This window comes from Tiliqua scincoides, chromosome 7 (assembly GCF_035046505.1).
Source record: "Tiliqua scincoides isolate rTilSci1 chromosome 7, rTilSci1.hap2, whole genome shotgun sequence".
In the NCBI taxonomy this organism is placed as follows: domain Eukaryota; kingdom Metazoa; phylum Chordata; class Lepidosauria; order Squamata; family Scincidae; genus Tiliqua; species Tiliqua scincoides.
The window spans coordinates 76254102-76274545 of NC_089827.1; the positions used below are offsets into that span (position 1 = coordinate 76254102).

A 20444-nucleotide genomic window follows, 5' to 3' on the forward strand; every position below is an offset into this window, starting at 1 on the left:
CTCCTGACCGAGTCAGATAGAGGTTAAAAGAGAAGATGTTTCAAACCTCATTGATAAATTAAAGATCAATAAGTCACCGGGCCCTGATGGCATACACCCAAGAGTTATTAAGGAATTGAAGAATGAAGTTGCAGACCTCTTGACTAAGGTATGCAACTTGTCACTCAAAACGGCCATGGTGCCAGAAGATTGGAGGATAGCAAATGTCATGCCTATTTTTAAAAAGGGAAAGAGGGGGGACCTGGGAAACTATAGGCCGATCAGCCTAACATCCATACAGGGTAAGATGGTGGAATGCCTCATCAAAGATCTGGTGTGCTCCCTGGGGCATTTGGTGGGCCGCTGTGAGATACAGGAAGCTGGACTAGATGGGCCTATGGCCTGATCCAGTGGGGCTGTTCTTATGTTCTTATGTTCTTATGTTAAAGATAGGATCTCAAAACACACAGACGAACAGGCCTTGCTGAGGAAGCAGAGTGCTGAGTGCTGAGTGGGTGTCAATGGGCAATTTTCACAATGGAGAGAGGTGAAAAGCGGTGTGCCCCAAGGATCTGTCCTGGGACCGGTGCTTTTCAACCTCTTCATAAATGACCTGGAGACAGGGTTGAGCAGTGAAGTGGCTAAGTTTGCAGACGACACCAAACTTTTCCGAGTGGTAAAGACCAGAAGTGATTGTGAGGAGCTCCAGAAGGATCACTCCAGACTGGCAGAATGGGCAGCAAAATGGCAGATGCGCTTCAATGTCAGTAAGTGTAAAGTCATGCACATTGGGGCAAAAAATCAAAACTTTAGATATAGGCTGATGGGTTCTGAGCTGTCTGTGACAGATCAGGAGAGAGACCTTGGGGTGGTGGTGGACAGGTCGATGAAAGTGTCGACCCAATGTGCGGTGGCAGTGAAGAAGGCCAATTCTATGCTTGGGATCATTAGGAAGGGTATTGAGAACAAAACGGTTAGTAATATAATGCCGTTGTACAAATCGATGGTAAGGCCACACCTGGAGTATTGTGTCCAGTTCTGGTCGCCGCATCTCAAAAAAGACATAGTGGAAATGGAAAAGGTGCAAAAGAGAGCGACTAAGATGATTACTGGGCTGGGGTACCTTCCTTATGAGGAAAGGCTATGGCATTTGGGCCTCTTCAGCCTAGAAAAGAGACGCCAGAGGGGGGACATGATTGAGACTTACAAAATTATGCAGGGGATGGACAGAGTGGATAGGGAGATGCTCTTTACACTCTCACATAATACCAGAACCAGGGGACATCCACTAAAATTGAGTGTTGGGCAGGTTAGGACAGACAAAAGAAAATATTTCTTTACTCAGCGTGTGGTTGGTCTGTGGAACTCCTTGCCACAGGATGTGGTGATGGCGTCTAGCCTAGACGCCTTTAAAAGGGGATTGGACAGCTTTCTGGAGGAAAAATCCATTATGGGGTACAAGCCATGATGTGTATGCGCAACCTCCTGATTTTAGAAATGGGTTATGTCAGAATGCCAGATGCAAGGAAGGGCACCAGGATGAGGTCTCTTGTTATCTGGTGTGCTTCCTGGGGCATTTGGTGGGCTGCTGTGAGATACAGGAAGCTGGACTAGATGGGCCTATGGCCTGATCCAGTGGGGCTGTTCTTATGTTCTTATGTTATGTTCTTAAGGAGGCAATATTCTGGTATCTTGCATATTGAGCATATGGAACATTGTAAGTATTTAGCCTTTTTTTCTTATATAACATTGCATGGACTAGACATTGTAAAATGACTGTGAATGACAGGAGTGATGTCACAGAATATCATATGTTTCCCTTTTTAACAGACAGGGTTTCAGCATCTTTGAAAATATTTAACGCCAAAGTTGTTCCTCAGATTTTGTTTGGCATTCCAATTTGCATCAATACAATGAATTGTCCTTTAGAATAAACTCAAGCTGCTTTTTTAAGGGAAATTTTCGGGCAGCCAAGATGAGTTATATATGCTTCCCTATGTTTAGAATCAGAGTAGCTATTAATTGAGACAAGGGCCTAGTTAAGAGCCTTTAAACTTTGATTCAGAGTTTATTATAATTTAAACCAGAACAGCCTTATATTCAGTCTTTTAGAAAATTCACTAGCCCCTTTGGGCTCTGCAGTAGCCTTTAACAAAATCAAATAATTGGTATTAATACGGAAATGTTGAGTTCCTTGCCCATTATGACAGCTTGAAGAGGCCATCCCTGCTGACAAGGTTAAAGGCCTTCGTGAGATCTATGAAGGCTATAAAGAGTGGCTGTCGCTGTTCCCTGCATTTCTCCTGCAGTTGTCTAAGGGAGAATACCATATCAGTGGTGGACCTGTTGGCTCAGAATCCGCACTGCGATTCTGGATAGATGCTTTCTGCAAGTACCTGGAGCCTCTTTAGTGCAACTTGGGCAAACAGCTTCCCTACATTGCTAAGGAGAGAGATGCCATGATAATTATTGCAATCACCCCTGTCACCTTTGTTCTTGTACAGCGTGATGATGTTTGCATCCCTCATGTCTTGAGGTACTCCACCTTCTCTCCAGCAGAGACAGAGGATTTTATGCAGCTCAGTGACAATGATCTCTTTGCAGCACTTTAGGACTTCAGGAGGAATGCTGTCTTTTCCAGGTGCCTTGCCAAAGGCAAGGGAGTCCAGGGCCACATGAAGTTCTTCTAGGGTTGGTTCACTGTCAAGCTCCTCCAGCACAGGCAGGCACTCAATGTTGTTCAGCGCTTCTTCGGTGACTACATTTTCTCTGGAATATAGCTCAGAGTAGTGCTGCACCCAGCATTCCATCTGCTGCGTCCGATCCTGGATGACCTCGCCTGTGGCAGACTTCAGAGGGGCAATTTTCTTCTGTGTTGGACCTAGGGCCTGCTTGATACTATCATACATCCCCTTGATGTTGCCATGTCAGCTGCTATCTGTATCTCGGAACAGAGCTGGAGCCAGTAGTCGTTAGCACATCTCCTGGCAGTTTGCTGGACTTTGTTGCGAGCAGCTCGGAGGACCTGCAGGTTGCGCTTACTAGGACAGGCCTTGTATGCTGCTTGAGCTCTCCCCTTTTCCTCAATGACTGGTGTCAGCCCTCAGAGTGGGCTTCAAACCAGTCTGCCATCTTGTTGGTCTTCTTGCCAAATATGGACAAGGCGTTGTTGTAAACGGCATTCTTGAAATGTTCCCATTTGTTGGATGTGTTTGCGACGACCGGGCCTGGAAGAGATTCCTCAAGTGCTCAGGCAAATTCCTCCACTTATCTCTGATCCCAGGTCTTGCTGGTATCAATGAGAGGTCTTCCTTCCTTTTTCGTGTGGTACAGTCGCTTTGTTTGCAGTTTCACTCTGCTGCACACCAGGGAATGGTCGGTGTCGCAAGCAGCACTTTGATAGCTGCGCATGATCTTGATGCTGGGAAGGCTGGAGCGTCTGGTGAGAATCAGGTCGAGCTGGTGCCAGTGCTTTGATCTTGGGTGTCACCAAGAGACTCTATGTTGGGGCTTTGTGTTGAAGAACGTGTTGCTGACACAGAGACCGTGAAGACAGCAAAACTCTAGCAGGTGTTGGCCATTTTCGTTCATTTTCCCAGTGCCGAACTGACCTAAGCAAGTGGGCCACGAACTGTTATCAGCACCAACTCTAGCATTGAAATCGCCAAGGATGAACAATAGCTCTTTTACAGGGATCTTCTTGATAGTGGTGGCCAGGTCGTCATAGAATTTGTCTTTGGCTTCTGCTGGAGACGACAGAGTCGGTGCATAAGCACTGATGAGAGTGACAGGTCCTGCTGATGACTGGAGCTGCAGGGACAAAATTCTTTCACTTCCCACAGTAGGTGGAATGATGGATTCCAGCAGGGTATTTCTGACCGCAAAGCCAACACCATGTTCCCTGGTTTCGTTTGGTGGTTTTCCCTGCCAGAAAAATGAGAAATTTCTCTCCTTGACAGATCCGGAATCTGGCAGCCTAGACTCTTGAAGGGCGACGATGTCCATCTGCAGTCTGCTCAGCTGCATGTCGATGACAGCTGTTTTGCGTGCGTCGCAGGAGTTTTCTGTTTTCTGTTGCATGGTGCAGAGTTGTCGATCCGCTTGTCGGTTTTCACCCTAAACCCCACGCACCCCGTGAGGTTAACAGACTGTGGCGAGGCAACATCTTACTGGCTGGGGACTGCCCAGCTTAAGGCGGGTGGTAGCTGCCCAATGAGATGCAATGATCTCTCCCACCGTCAGAAGCAGCCCCTGGTGTTACGCTCTACGCCAATCGAGCAAAGACTTATAACCGGTAAGTGCTGCTTCCCGTGTTGTGCCGACGCCGTATGGCGAAGTTGGAGTGTCCTCTCCAGTGCGCGAAGCCTGGGTAAAGAAGGTATGGAGGATAGGCTGTTACCCATGCAGCAAATCCCCCCTCTCCACGTCGCTGGAATGATCCCATGGAAAGGCAGAAGCCAATATGGTTGGTTCCAGCGGCGTTGCAGGAGTTGCCAGAGCGTGACTGTATACAGCCACAAACTGCCTCAGCGACTCCGGCTCCTGATTTTGCCTCGAGGTTGACTCCTGAAGCCTTTTCTCCCCAAGATTGGATTCATCCAATTCTCCCCAAGATTGGATGTCCACCCAGGCTCCTCAGCATCATCAGATCCTTCCACAAGAACATGAAGGGCACTGTTGTCTTCGATGGCTCCACATCAGACCCCTTTGACATCCTAAGCGGAGTGAAGCAGGGCTGCGTTCTTGCACCAACCTTGTTTGGGATTTTCTTCGCTGTCCTGCTGAAGCATGCCTTTGGAACCGCAACAGAAGGCATCTATCTCCGGACCAGATCAGTCGGAAAGCTCTTCAAACTCTCCAGACTGAGAGCGAAGTCCAAAGTCCAGCTGAAATGTCTGAGTGACTTCCTCTTTGCCGATGATGCAGCTATCACTACCCACTCTGCCAAAGATCTCCAGCAGCTCATGGATCATTTTAGCAAGGACTGCCAAGATTTTGGACTGACAATCAGCCTGAAGAAAACACAGGTCATGGTTCAGGATGTGGACTCACCTCCCTGCATTACAATCTCTGCACATGAACTGGAGGTTGTCCATGACTTTGTGTACCTTGGCTCAACGATCTCTGACACTCTTTCTCTCGATACCGAACTAAACAAACGCATCGGTAAAGCAGCTACCACGTTTTCCAGACTCACAAAGAGAGTCTGGTCCAACAAGAAGCTGATGGAACATACCAAGACCCAGGTCTACAGAGCTTGTGTCTTGAGCACACTTCTGTACTGCAGCGAGTCATGGACTCTTCGCTCACAACAGGAGAGGAAACTGAACGCTTTCCACATGCGCTGCCTCCGGCGCATTCTCAGCATCACCTGGCATGACAAAGTTCCTAACAACACAGTCCTGGAACGTGCTGGAATCCCTAGCATGTATGTACTGCTGAAACAGAGACGCCTGCGTTGGCTCGCTCATGTTGTGAGAATGGATGATGGCCGGATCCCAAAGGATCTCCTCTATGGAGAACTCGTGTAAGGAAAGCGCCCTACAGGTAGACCACAGCTGCGATACAAGGACATCTGCAAGAGGGATCTGAAGGCCTTAGGAGTGGACCTCAACAGGTGGGAAACCCTGGCCTCTGAGCGGCCCGCGTGGAGGCAGGCTGTGCAGCATGGCCTTTTCCAGTTTGAAGAGACACTTGGCCAACAGTCTGAGACTAAGAGGCAAAGAAGGAAGGCCCATAGCCAGGGAGACAGACCAGGGACAGACTGCACTTGCTCCCATTGTGGAAGGGATTGTCACTCCCAAATTGGCCTTTTCAGCCACACTAGACGATGTTCCAGAACCACCTTTCAGAGCGTGATACCATAGTCTCTCGAGACTGAAGGTTGCCAACAACATGACAGCATACCAACTAATCCAAAAGAGATTCTTGGGCATTCAAACACAGAATTCACATAGTGCTGTGAATTTTGCTCCCTGTTGAGCCTTCAGATCCCTACTAGAGTTGTTTATTTGTCGTACCTCACTCTGTTAAAATGCCCTTATGAATGTAAAGCCTTCACTTTGGCCAAGTTTACTGTATTCCCCTGAGCCGTGTTGTATGGAAGATTCAGTAAGACTCCATACAGTGAAATATGTTGTGAGATATGTATGGTTGAATCTCTTTCATAGAAGATTTTGCATTGCACACTATCTAATTGCCCACTAGAAATACTTAGTCCTCTATTTGAGCAAGTTGGTAGATTGTTCAGATGACATCCAATTGAAGAATATGTTGTAATTGGAGGATCCACCTTTAATTGAGACTATGGGGGTTTTCTTAAAATATTTTGAAACCACAGCTATGCTAACAGAACTAGAGAAATGGGTTGTACTAATACTCTGGAAGTTCATTTATTTTACATAGATCTGTGATTTGTTTTTCAGTGTATGTGTGTTATATGCCAATAAAAGTTCTGACTATCTGACTTGCTTTTCTTCCAAGAAATTTAGAACTGTGAGTATGGGATTTTCCTCCATTCTGTGAAGAAGGTTAAAATGTCAGATGGAACAAAGGTCACACAGATCTTGAACAAAAAACCTGAGCTGCACTTGGAGTTTATGTTTGTTTCTTAAGAAGTCAATTGCATCCCTCTTAAGAGATTTGCAGAGATAGCATTTCGGTCAGCCCAAAAGGGGGCAAGCAGTGACAAGTTCTCAGTCACTTTTATCAGTGTGCAAGTTGTATATGTATATGTCCTCATACAATGAAATAATGTATTTGCACCTTATTTTTATTTTATAGGGATACCATCAGTAAATGGGTGACATTCATCATTCATGCAATTTTATGTATTTGTTTTTCAATTCAGTGCATATTTTTAAGTGTTTTACTATGGTGGAGAACAGGACAGGAGAAGCAGAGGTGTAGTTAGGTCATTTAACACCCAGGGCCCATACATTTTTGTCACCCCAAGCGACATAATTAATTAATTATTATTATTAATTATTAATTTATTAATTAACATTTTAATACCACACTTCCTCTAAACAGCTCAGGGTGATGTGCATATTTCCTCCCCTTATTTTGTCCTCACAAAAGCCCTGTGAGGTAGGTGAGACAGAGAAATAGTAATAGTTATGACATGGTATTGGCAACATTCAGTCTAGAGAGACTCTGGTATTGCGCTCTGAAAGGTGGTTCTGGCACAGCGTCTAGTGTGGCTGAAAAGGCCAATCCGGAGCCTCTTTAGTGCAACTCGGGCAAACAACTTTCCTACTACGCTATGGAGAGAGATGCCGCGGTAGTTGTTGCAGTCACCCCTGTCGCCTTTGTTCTTGTACAGCGTGATGATGTTTGCATCCCTCATATCTTGAGGTACTCCACCTTCTCTCCAGCAAAGACAGAGGATTTTATGCAGCTCAGTGACAATGATCTCTTTGCCGCACTTTAGGACTTCAGCAGGGATGCTGTCTTTTCCAGGTGCCTTGCCAAAGGCAAGGGAGTCCAGGGCCACGTGAAGTTCTTCTAGGGTTGGTTCACTGTCAAGCTCCTCCAACATAGGCAGGCACTCAATGTTGTTCAGTGCTTCTTCGGTGACTACATTTTCTCTGGAATATAGCTCAGAGTAGTGCTGCACCCAGCGTTCCATCGGCTGCGCCCGATCCTGGATGACCTAGCCTGTGGCACTAGTTATGACATGAAATGAATGATAATGGCCAGAAAATAAATGCAGTGAATATTTCCCCACAAGCAATGGATGAAATTCTGCGTCAAATGGTACATAACATGATAGTATTATTCCTAAAAGCTACGATTTCCAGAATTTTCATCACACACCCCCCCCCCCAGGATGTCTCATTGGCCTGTTTTGAGTTAAGGCAGTGGTTCTCAAACTTTTAATGCTAGGACCCACTTTTTAGGATGACGATCTGTCCAGAACCCACTGGAAGTGATGTCATAGCTGGAAGTGACATCATCAAGCAAAATAAAATAATTATAAATAAAGAAAAATAGATAATTAAAAAGGGGAAGCCAGCACTGTTTCACCAAGTGAATTTTCACTGTAGCCTGCCTGCAATAACACCCCACCCCACAAAAAATCAGTGAGATTTTCAACGCTCCCCAGTGCCCACCTTACCGGTTTTTATTCTTGGTGGGAGGCGGTGGGGGGTTGCTGCCTTCTGGAGCAGTTGTTGAGCTCCACTTTCATCAGATTGGGACCATGCAGCCAGCCTTGCATTCCGCTTTGCCTGACTTGACCAGGAGCCAATACACATTTGCTTACTCACAAGTAAACGCAACCATGTGGTTTACTTTCGCTTTCCATAGGGCTCAAAACATTCCTCTGCTTGGAGGGTGGGATTTCCTTCTTGGGTGTTTTTTGGGGGGCTGCTTTCATTGAATAGGAACTATTCTGATGTCATTGGATTTCTCTCAGTCTGTCCTTTCTGATGGACAGGCATGTTCACCTACTCACAAGTAAATGCGCTATATGGCTCGGTTTCACTTTCCATAGGGCTCCATGCATTTTTTTTGTTTCCGGTTTTAGGCCATAACTTTTGGTGGAAAGGAGATATTTTATTGTGGTTTTTTGCATTGCATTCTGCTGGAAATTCTGCATCCAGTGGTATATAGCATGATGGGGTCTGTAACCTATGACCCGTAACCTCCGTGATGTTAGCTATGTTGGATTTTTTCTGGTGTAACCGCCCCAAGGATGGTACCTGGGGCAGACTGCCCCCTGCCTCTTGCTAGCTATGACACCGAGGAGAAACATAGTGGTTAGAATCTTTAGATCTCAAACAGGTAGGCCTAGATTAAAATTCCCTCCCTCCAGCTACAAATTTACAAATACAGTAATCCGGGACCAGTCAATCCCAGTGAACCTACCTCCCAGGGCAGTTGTGTGAAGAGTAGGGAAAAAGGTATATGCTTTCCTAAACTCTTTGATGGAAGGGTGGAATAAAATAATGGCACATTGTATCACTGCAGTTATTTTGCATCATGGATGCAGTTTACAGCCCACTCCTAGCTGGACCTTGAGTTAACAGAACTCATATTCTGTCAGTGGAAGACCTGGACAGATTACATTTATTCTGAACACAGATCTTATGCTTCTGTGGCATCATATCTGACCCCCCATCTCCTTTTCCAGCCCAGAATATTTTTAGTGCTTCTAGGCAGTTAACAAAAGCATTTGTTAAAGTGGCACAACTTTAATAAACTTTGAAGAGGTTATCAATGCCATTAACAATCTGTTTTTAAAAAACTATTTTACCAAATATGTAGCACTATAGTAAGTTGTTTTGGCACACTCTACAATAAACCAGTTTGATTTCCTGCAATAGCTGTGAGTGGGTTCAAAGTGTTGGTACTTCATTTTGAAGCAGTTAGTGTTTGCTGTTGAAAGTATTTGTTGACAGAGCTGAAAGTTAACAAACGTGCTGCTTATACATTTCTCAAAGCTAACTTAATTCAGTATATAAATGCTGGCTTCAACTGGTTTACTTTACTGAGCTTAATAAAGGACAAAGTTGTTGTACACACACACACACACACACACACACACACACACACACACACAGAGGTTTCCAATGCCTTCTGTGTAAATCATACTACAAGCAACACTCAACATGATATGAAGGAACATTAAAGGATGTCACAAGGAAAGCCATAGAAATCAGAGTTGGGACTTTCAAGATCAATTCTCTGTGTCACTCTCTGCTAAAGCCTTGAAAATTAGAGTTCTCCATTCTAGCAGCTCTCAGTCCATTTCATTATTTTTCTACCAACAGTACAACCCTGAATACCTATCACCATTCCTATTTCTTCCCTATTTCCCTTCCCAATAAAACATAAATCAAAACATCACAAATAATCCCCAGTTTTGCTATTGGTGGATCCTGTGAAATATGTAATTGTGCAATTCTTTCAAATGATATACACCCCCTTTTTCCTGTAGAAGTAGAATAAACACACATTTCCATGACCTCTTCTCGGCCCCCCATAGAAGAAACATCATGCACAGTCATTTCCATATACATCCAACCCAAATAAGGAAACATTGCATGCAATCAATTATAACAGGCAGGCAGCAGCTACAGTAGCTCTCTGGCTTCCCATGCATGCACCAGGCTGACTCATGTGAGTCATGTCAGGTGGCCATAAAAAGAAAGACTAAAGGATGCTTTAATTGTGCAAGTGCACAACAGCTCTAGGAACCTCTAGCCCTTTGTTTGGAAGAGCAGGCTTCTCTGAACTTGGGCTGGAGGTTTGCATGCATAAAAACTTCCTCTCTTCATGCAAATGTATGGCACTTCTGGAAATCTCTGGCCCAAGTTTAGAGGAAATTGTAGTGGTGGTGGGTGGTGTGCTATCCCCTCCTGGTGTGCCATCTGGTGCAGGCCACATACACACACCCCACACCTCCCTAGCAATGTCACTGCTGCTGGGCAGGTTGATGATAATCTGTATGTGGAGATCAAGCCACCTTGGGTTGCTTTGGGGAGAAAGGTGGGCTAAAAATACTGTAAATAAATAATCAAGATCACCCTTTTGTCATGAACAATCACTTCCTGGTGGGATTTTGGTTTACCATGGCCCTTCACCTTGCAGCAGTGGGGGACAGCATTGTATGGTGGATGATAAATCCAGATGGAATTCCAGAAGGCTCTAGAAGACTATTCTGTGCCCGCGATTAGACAGATTGAGGATGGACAGATTTCTGGAGGAAAAGTCCATCACAGGTTATAAACCATGATAAGTACATGCAAGCTCCTGGTTTTAGAGGAAGGCTACTTCAGAAGACCAGATGGAAACAAATGGTAACAGTATGCAGGTCTCCTGTAGTTTTGTGTGCTCCCTGAGGTAAGTGCAGTGGTGTAGCTAATAATCGTGTAGCCCAGTGCCAAGTTCAAAATATTGCCCCAGAAGAGATGTCACAACTGGAAGTGACATCATGCTCAGGTTTTTTAAAAAGTGAAAATTGGGAGGAACCCACTTCCTCCCCCAGCAGCTCACTACCACTTGCTCTGCTGCCTCTCCCCAGTCAGTGGCATAGCTAAGGCATATATATGCTACCTGAGGTCAAAGAAGATTTTGTAGCCCCCCTGCATGATGAAACCAAATTTAATTAATTAAATAAAAAGTTATTGGTCAGCTTAGAGTTAAACAAATCCACTTTTTGTTCCACAAGGCAGTTGTGTTTTCATTTTCTTGTTAATTGGCCATACCTTTTGATAGAATACAAATATTCCAGTGCAGTTTACTGCACTGAATTCAGCATTAAATTACCTTTCCAATGATATATAACAAGATAGTATTATTCATACATACAAAAATTTTCACAATTTTGGTCACTAGTATCAAGCTCAGCTTGTTGCCCCCCTAAACCATGATGCCTGGTGCAACTGCTACCCCCTGCACCACCTAAGCTACGCCACTGGGTATCTGATGAACCACTGTGATACAGAAAGCTGAGCTAGGTGGGCCTTTGGCCTGATCCAGTGGGGCTCTTCTTAAGCTCTTATCCTTTTGTTTTGTTTTTATATTCAGAGTCATTAAGAGGGCTGCCAAAGTGATTACTGGGCTGGGGCACCTTCCTTATGAAGAAAGACCACAGTATTTGGGGTTCCTCAATCTAGGAAAAAGGTGGCTGAGGGGGGACATGATTTAGACATACAAAATTATGCATGGGGATGGAGAGAATGGTCAGAGGCCTTAGGGCCAATGGTCAGAATGCTCTATCCGGCCTTAGGGCAATTTGACCGATTTGGCTAAATTGGGCCCTGCACCCAGAGGGGCTCTTCATGGAGGCAATGAGTGGTGCTCCTGCATCTGTAGTTGGCACCTCACTCTCTAGCTGACATTCTGACATGGAACCTTCCATAGTGAAGCTTCACAAGGAAAGCTCAGCAAGTGGAGCATTACAGCTCTCCCCTCCACTCCTATATCCGATTGCCTTGAAATTGCCCCCCACCCAAAAGCAGTTGATACTGACACTGTGGTTGAGTATCTTGCCACTGCTACTTATCTTGGTGAGTAGGGAAGCCCTGTAAAAATGTTTTGCATTGGGTCCTGCAGCACCTAAGGTCAGTCCTAGACAAAGGGTTGTTCTTTTCCTTCAAACAATAACAGGTCAGCATCTACTAAAATTGAGTCGTGATAATTCAAACAGACAAAAGGAAATATTTCTTTACCCAATGTTTAAATAGTCTGCGGAACTCTTTGCCACAGGATGTGGTGATGGCATCTGGCGTAGGTGCCTTTCAAAGCAGATTGAACAGATTAATGGAGAAAAAGTCCATCACAGGATATGATGGGTATATGCGGTCTCCTCATTTCAGAAGTGGGTTACCCCAGAAAACCAGATGTAAGGGAGTGGCAACAGGATACAGGGATCTTGAGGCATCTGATGGGTCACTATGAGAAGCAGGAAGCTGTACAAAATGGTTCTTTGGCCTGATTCAATGGGGTACGTCTTACATTTTTCTTTTCATCTTATGTTCTTTGCTTCTTATGGTCTTATTGCAGTACTGTCCTGTTAATGTTGTTTCTGTGCTTCTCAGGTATTCAATTACCTCCTGCTGCTGCTTCTGTGAAAAGCATACCTGTTCCATCTACTACCCCAGTTTCACTCTTCTGGTCAGTACTCAGTATAGGTTGGCTAGACCATTTTCTTCTCTTTTCTGCCTTTTTCCTGTCTTTGTATCTTTTTGTATCTTTTTCTTTGTGCAGTTGTGCTAACTGCAAGTTTCAGGTCTAGTGTACACCTTGAAAACCAATCTCAGCTCCATAGCCTTGCTTCCCTTTCTGAAACTAGTTAAGATGTTACCTAGGCCTTCTAAGTTTGCCTGTCAAACTCATTTCTGCTGCTTTCTCTACCTTTGAACAGGAGATTGTTGTGCCTTTGCTAACCAACTGCACAATCCTCTCAGCAATGCAAAATTCTCCACAGTAAATATGATTAAATAACCTTGGCCTTTGGCACCTCTGATCACTAGCATCTCCACTATCTTCTGTATCCCATGTGCCATCAAACTGATAATACCACAGGAACTTTTATCTCTTCCTTCTTTATTCAGTGTGAGTGTTGTAAATATTTTGGAATCTAGTGCTCCTTCATCCATCTTTTACCATTTTAAGGAAGAGGCTTAGAAATTAGATCTAGGCTTACAATGGATGATTGTTCATAACTGGTACAGATTGTCTAGTTTTGTTCAGTACAAATAAAGATGTTCCCCATGTCTTGATACCAAAAGCTACTGAGGGCAAAGACCTAAGCTATGGTATTACAGGGATCTTTAAGGCTTACCTGCTTTCTCCTCCCTCTTTCCACCTTTCTCCCCTCTCCTGCACTACTGAAAAATAATTGGTTCTTCAGTCTCTGTTCCCTCAGGATAATCTAATTTTCCTAAGATGCTAATATCTTTCTTCCCCATCTCTCTTCCTCTCCATTTTATGTTAATATACTTTTTCTTGTACGGATTTCTTTATTCTTGTTTCATCTATCTAGAAATTGCTGATACATAGGACCCAGTTGTGTGAGTGTGTGTAATTACTGTATTACATAATCTTTTTTTGTATTGGTTATTGTATTTTTATTCCAAAAATACATATTATATATTGTTGTACCCACATCTTTGCCTTCCTCATAGTTTCATGCCATGAATTGGGCCAACTGAGTTGTGCCATGAACTACTACACATGTAAATAACTTTCACCATGTGCATACTATACATGTCTAAAAGCATTCCTACTAACAAACCAGTATCCAAAAACTTTATTCAAACACAGTAGGAACTTACACTTGCCCCCGTTATAAAGAGAATGCTAACACTCCCTTCAAAAGGGAGCTAGAGACCCAATTCCAGCAGAACTCTGATAGTCTCCAAGCTTTAGATAAAGATGTTACTAGGACATGTAATTAAATTTTTTTAAAATGTGTTTTATTTATTTGTCCTTTCTTTTGATGGCTACAATATCAGATGGAATAGCAAATCTCTCTTATTAATCTCCTCAGGTCCGTTGATGCTTCCTGCAGATAAATATATATAATATATACCCTCTGTCCTTGTTTGTGTGTGTGTGTATATATATATTGGACAAGGGCAGAGTTTCTATTTCTCTTACCCTCTCTGGGGGAAGAGAATATTGCTCCCCCTCTCCTAACCATTCAAAGTCCCTGCCCTCCATGTCAGATGCCAACTTTAAGCAAATCTTTCCTTTTGGACTCAGGGACATGAGACAGAGCTCTAGAAATCAGGAAGGTGGGTTTGAAAAAACTGGATGTGCTCCTGAACATTTCCTTCTTCCACCTAAGGACAGAATATTGTTTTTTAATCCCTGTGGATCCTTAAGTAATTATTTTATGCTCATTTCATAGAATGTATTTTTTAGTTTTATATTTCTTTTTCTTACGCTGCCATGTAAATCAGATTATTTTTTTCTTTTTGACAAACAAATTTGTTAACTAGTTGTCTTTTCTATGTGTGTGTGTGTATGTGTGTGTGTGTGTTTTAAAGGAAGTCCACCTGGAAGCAGCTTCCCCCAATACTACAATACTGCAGCATATTTGCAACCAGGGATAGTCATAGATAAGGTTTTCCCTTCACATTTTTTGCTTTATTTTTATGTCTGTCAGTATCTCTCTCTCTCTCACACAAGCAGGAATTTCAATGACTTGTTCTTATGGCAAAGAGACTCTTCTGGATTGGTGGGACACACCAGAGCAAGTCAGAGTTCAGAGATGCAATGAAGTTTGCTCTTGCAGGACATCATTTTCATTGTATTCTATTTCCTCTTCTGAACATAAGACATTCCTTAAATAAAAAATAACAAACAAATAAACAAATAAATGGATAATAAACATTTGTAATTTATTGCCATGGGATATACTCACAAACAATTACTTATTTCAGTGCTTCCCAAACTTTTGAGCAAGGGAACCCACTTTTAAAAATGACATACTCTAATGTGACCCGCCAAAAAAATAAAAATAAAAATGAGATCTAGAAATTATTTTGTGTATGTGTACGTATGTATTATTCTAGACTTGGCATTAATTACTTACTAGTCGGGCCCCACCCAGGGGTCTAGGATGTCATAATGTATTTATGAATAATGTGTGCAAGCAGGGTGGCTTTTTGCATTTGACTCATAGTAACTTTGTCAGAAGTTTTAAATGCAGTTCAAGCATTTTTGGAAATGCACTCAAATACAACGGGGATAATCACTGCTGGTTTGTGCCATTACCTTACGATTTCAATTTTTAAATCCCAAAATTTAAATTTTAAGCAATTAGTTATTTGATTTTTCTCTATAAATCACTTTATGAACTTTTGTTGAAAAGCAGTATATAAATATTGTTAATAATAATAATAATAATAAAATCTGATGTTTACTAATTTTTTATGCTCTTATTTATCAATTCTACTATCGCCAGGTATTGCTATGTTGAAAATGGCAGCTTAATTTTTTCTATTACTGTAATATATGGTGTTTTATGCACCAAAACTTTGTATTCTAAAATCCCACAATATAATTTTCATTTTTTGTCATTTGTCACTTTTTTGGTTTATGCTCCATCCAATTATTAACTTTTTCGTTGTAATTTCTACATAAATTCCACTTGATCAACTGAGCCATTGCATTATGTTTAGATTTATAATCGGTTTGTGTAGTCTTCTTGCAGGAACTAAGTATGTGATCAGTTGTTTCTTCAGCTTCTTTGCATAATCTGCATTTTGCATAGTTTGATGATTTCTCAATTCTGGCCTTTATTGCATTTGTTCAAATAGTCTGTTTCTGGGCTGCTAATATTAATGATTCTGTTTCTTTCTTTAAGGTTCTAGATGTTAACCATAGCCAGGTTTTCGCAATATCTGATCTTTTCCACATATTGTCCAGGCAGTGCTTTACTGTGCCAGTTTTCAGTTCTTATTTTCATAGCATTTTTCCTATGCTCCAGTTTGCTTAATTTTTAATAAATTCCTGATCAACCAGTGCTTGCTCCTGACTCTCTTTTTCATAATCAACCAATGCAGGTTTGTCTTCCCTCACTGTTTGTCTGTCTGTATCACTATATGAATGTAAAAGCATAGTGTATTGTCATAAATTTCTGGTTTTTCCAATTCAAAGTATCCAAATCAGCTTGAGTCCAATTAATTATTCAAGCAGTATATATTATGACTGGTATGGCCCAGCTGGTATGGCCCAGCTGTTGATGAACTGTGTTCCCACCATTTAGTTTGGATTTCAAAATTTTTATGACTTTCTGATATATTGCTTTCTGATAATGGTCTTCACTTCTTTAGGCTTCATGTTATCCAATTGTAAAATTCCAAGGTATTTATAGGCTTCTTTTTGGTTTGATTATATCATTTGGCTGTTTGGCAATTCAGTGCCATTACTTCTGTGTTTTTACCTTTCTTCATAGCTAGTGTAGCACATTTTTCCATTGAAATATCTGTGCTAAATATTCAAACAGTTGTTAATGACTGAATCTCTGTTTCTGACTTTCCAGAGAGATCTAAATTAGGGGTGTCAAACATAAGGCTTGGGGGCCTGATGCGGCCCACAGAAGTTTTTTATCCGGCCCTCATACTCTCAGCTGCTGAGCAAAGCTGAGGAGTTACTGCTGAAAGGACAGCCCTCTTGAAAATTGGGATCTCTTATATCTTGAAATATGATCAAGATTTGTGTATTTTCTCTTCTGTCATTTGCAGCTAATGAGTTCCTAAATGAGAAAAAAATGCTTATTTTTGGTTATGAACTGTTTAATATTTAATGACATCACTTCCCACCTAATGACATCACTTCTGACCCTCAGCAGGTATAATGAATGCTGTTCAGCCCTCAGTATGAAATGAGTTTGACACCCCTGATCTAAATCATCCATGTAGAGCAAGGTTAATTTTTTGTTAATTTTTGGCCATTTGTTATCCCAGCTTTGTTTTCTGTAATATAATGGAATCATGGCAATGACAATTAAAGTCATTGCCATGAAAAAAAATGACATTGATAAATTAAAGATCAATAAGTCACTGGGCCCTGTTGGCATCCACCCAAGAGTTATTAAGGAATTGAAGAATGAAGTTGCAGATCTCTTGACTAAGGTTTTGTCCCTCAAAACAGCCACGGTGCCAGAAGATTGGAGGATAGCAAATGTCACGCCTATCTTTAAAAAGGGAAAGAGGAGGGACCCGGGAAACTATAGGCCGGTCAGCCTAACATCTATACCTGGTAAGATGGGGGAATTCCTCATCAAAGATAGGATCTTAAAACACATAGACGAACAGGCCTTGCTGAGGGAGAGTCAGTATGGCTTCTGTAAGGGTAAGTCTTGCCTCACGAACCTTATAGAATTCTTTGAAAAGGTCAACGGGCATGTGGATGCGGGAGAACCCATGGACATTATATATCTGGACTTTCAGAAGGCGTTCGACACGGTCCCTCACCAAAGGCTACTGAAAAAACTCCACAGTCAGGGAATTAGAGGACAGGTCCTCTCATGGATTGAGAACTGGTTGAAGGCCAGGAAACAGAGTGGGTGTCAATGGGCAATTTTCACAATGGAGAGAGATGAAAAGCGGTGTACCCCAAGGATCTGTCCTGGGACCGGTGCTTTCCAACCTCTTCATAAATGACCTGGAGACAGGGTTGAGCAGTGAGGTTGCAAAGTTTGCGGACGACACAAAACTTTTCTGAGTGGTAAAGACCAGAAGTGATTGTGAGGAGCTCCAGAAGGATCTCTCCAGACTGGCAGAATGGGCAGCAAAATGGCAGATGCGCTTCAATGTGAGTAAGTGTAAAGTCATGCACACTGGGGCAAAAAATCAAAACTTTAGATATAGGCTGATGGGTTCTGAGCTGTCTGTGACAGATCAGGAGAGAGATCTTGTGGTGGTGGTGGACAGGTCGATGAAAGTGTCGACCCAATGTGCGGCGGCAGTGAAGAAGGCCAATTCTATGCTTGGGATCATTAGGAAGGGTGTTGAGAACAAAACAGCTAATATTATAATGCCGTTGTAGAAATCAATGGTAAGGCCACACCTGGAGTAATGTGTCCAGTTCTGGTCGCCGCATCTCAAAAAAGACATAGTGGAAATGGAAAAGGTGCAAAAGAGAGCGACTAAGATGATTACGGGGCTGGGGCACCTTCCTTATGAGGAAAGGCTATGGCGTTTGGGCCTCTTCAGTCTAGAAAAGAGACGCCTGAGGGGGGACATGATTGAGACATACAAAATTATGCAGGGGATGGACAGAGTGGATAGGGAGATGCTCTTTACACTCTCACATAACACCAGAACCAGGGGACATCCACTAAAATTGAGTGTTGGGAGAGTTAGAACAGACAAAAGAAAATATTTCTTTACTCAGCGTGTGGTTGATCTGTGGAACTCCTTGCCACAGGATGTGGTGATGGCATCTGGCCTGGACGCCTTTAAAAGGGGATTGGACCAGTTTCTGGAGGAAAAATCCATTACGGGGTACAAGCCATGATATGTATGCGCAACCTCCTGATTTTAGAAATGGGCTAAGTCAGAATGCCAGATATAGGGGAGGGCACCAGGATGCATGTCTCTTGTTATCTGGTGTGATCCTTGGGGCATTTAGTGGGCCGCTGTGAGATACAGGAGGCTGAACTAGATGGGCCTATGGCCTGATCCAGTGGGGCTGTTCTTATGTTCTAATAATGGTGACAGTGAATCATCCTGGAAAATACCTGTTCTTGTTCTTCTTCTTATTACAATAATAATAAATAACAATCAGAATCAGGTGCTCCTAGGGCTGCTAGATACTTACATATATAAATGCAAACATTTGCTCTTCCCTCTCTAGAAATAGAGTTCAATTTGTTCCCCAAACAATTCTAGAGTACCTAGAAAGCTGAACTGGATAGCATGATGTGCAGTTAGGGCCCTCCATACCAGAGATTTCTAAAAAGGTGAAACTGTTTTCACATGTGATCTGTGGTAAGTTGAAAAACTTGAGAAAATCTGAAAATGTGACATTTTAGTTAGGGTTAATAAAATTACCTCATAGCAGAGGTCAGCAGTTCAGGGAATGATTTTTGTCAGAAAACTGGGCAAAGTTAAAAAAAATTTCAAAAACCTTTCTTGGTTCACCAAAAATCGGCTCATGACTCACTGGTAGGTCCGACCCATAGTTTGGGAAACACTGCATTTAGACAACCTTAAAGTCATAAAAAACAAAATCCTAGCAGCAGTTAGAAAGGGCAAAATTTGTAAAATCTTAAAACAGCATGGGAATAAACACCCAGTAAAAACAATGAACTCAGAAGGATAATCTAAGGAGGAGTCTCTAAGGAGGAAGCAGTTTGTAGATCCAGAGGAAGGGAGTTCTATAAAGTAAGTGCTACTACTGAGAAAGCCATTTTTTGCTGCCACCCCTTCCACCTCCATAGGTGATGGTACCTATAAAAGGGCTTTACCTGATAATTGGTTTGTTCTGAAGTTGGCTGTTTCTCAGATACCATTGCCCCAAGCCTTATAGCATTTTAAAGGTTAAAACCAGCACCTTCAGTTGGGCCTGGAAATGAATTTGCGGCCAGTCAGTCACCAGAATAGTGGCTCAAAATAGTTGAACCGCCTACCTCCAGCAATCACACGAGCTGCAACATTCTGTCCCAATTGCAATTTCTGAAACATTCACAAGGGCAGCTCAACATAGAGTGTGGTTAAAACTGTGATTTTAAAGAGATACATTTTCCCCCTTCTCTAGGGATCAGAACATCCCTTCTCATTCGCAGTGGCTATTCGTGTTGTGTCAAATTTGTGTATAAAAAATCTGTATATAACAAGGTTGGGACTGTAGTGGCCCAATTACTGATGCATACGAGTACTTAAGAGAATGTGACCCCCTCAACTGAGTCATTTGCACGAGTTATTCAGCATGAATCTGAGTACGCATCAAGTGTTGTTTTGGACCTCTTATGAGCTTTGGCATAGGATATTTAAGATAAAAGTTTTTACTAAGTCCTAGAACTACATTTAGGGAATTGGGGGTGGAGCCTGTTGAAGGTCTTTAGTAATGAATTCTGTAGAAGCAAATTTCCAAGGCCAGGAAATCTGATAAAAAAGAGTTTCAACTCACCTGGGAGACAGGTAGAATGAAGGAGATGCAAGCTACCGGAACAACCTGGTGAAGTCCCTCAGAGCCCAGCAAACTTGTTTACACTCTTCAGCACTATAGTGCAGGGGGAGATGAAGAGATAACACAATTCTCAGTATTTTAAAAGACATATGGAACGGATGTTACATGCAGCCAGAAACTGTAGAGATAACAGAGCCAGACACATAAACCACTCAGTATATTCTGCTGTTCTTACCTATAGGAATTCTAGTTTAGGAGAATTCTCCCATGTGTTTTCAACTGAAAACTTGGACAGTTTTGGACAGTTATCAAAAGTAGATGAAAGGAATATTTCTTTCAGTGAATTGCTGTTTTCAGTGCCTTACAGA

The 20444-nt window shown here is 42.5% G+C and overlaps 1 protein-coding gene across 2 annotated transcripts in view; it reads right to left on the reverse strand.

The window, feature by feature from the left end:
• Positions 1 to 13885: 13885 nt before the first annotated feature.
• The window catches only part of TNPO3 (transportin 3), a 291077-nt gene continuing 284518 nt past the window's right edge, over positions 13886 to 20444 (reverse strand). For both annotated transcript variants that reach the window (XM_066634005.1, XM_066634006.1), the window contains 2 exons: positions 20077 to 20169; positions 13886 to 14780 (listed from right to left, as the gene is read on the reverse strand). In XM_066634005.1, coding sequence (XP_066490102.1) covers positions 20109 to 20169 — 61 coding nt within the window. In that variant the 3' untranslated portion in view covers positions 13886 to 14780; positions 20077 to 20108. The remainder of the gene's footprint in view (positions 14781 to 20076; positions 20170 to 20444) is intronic.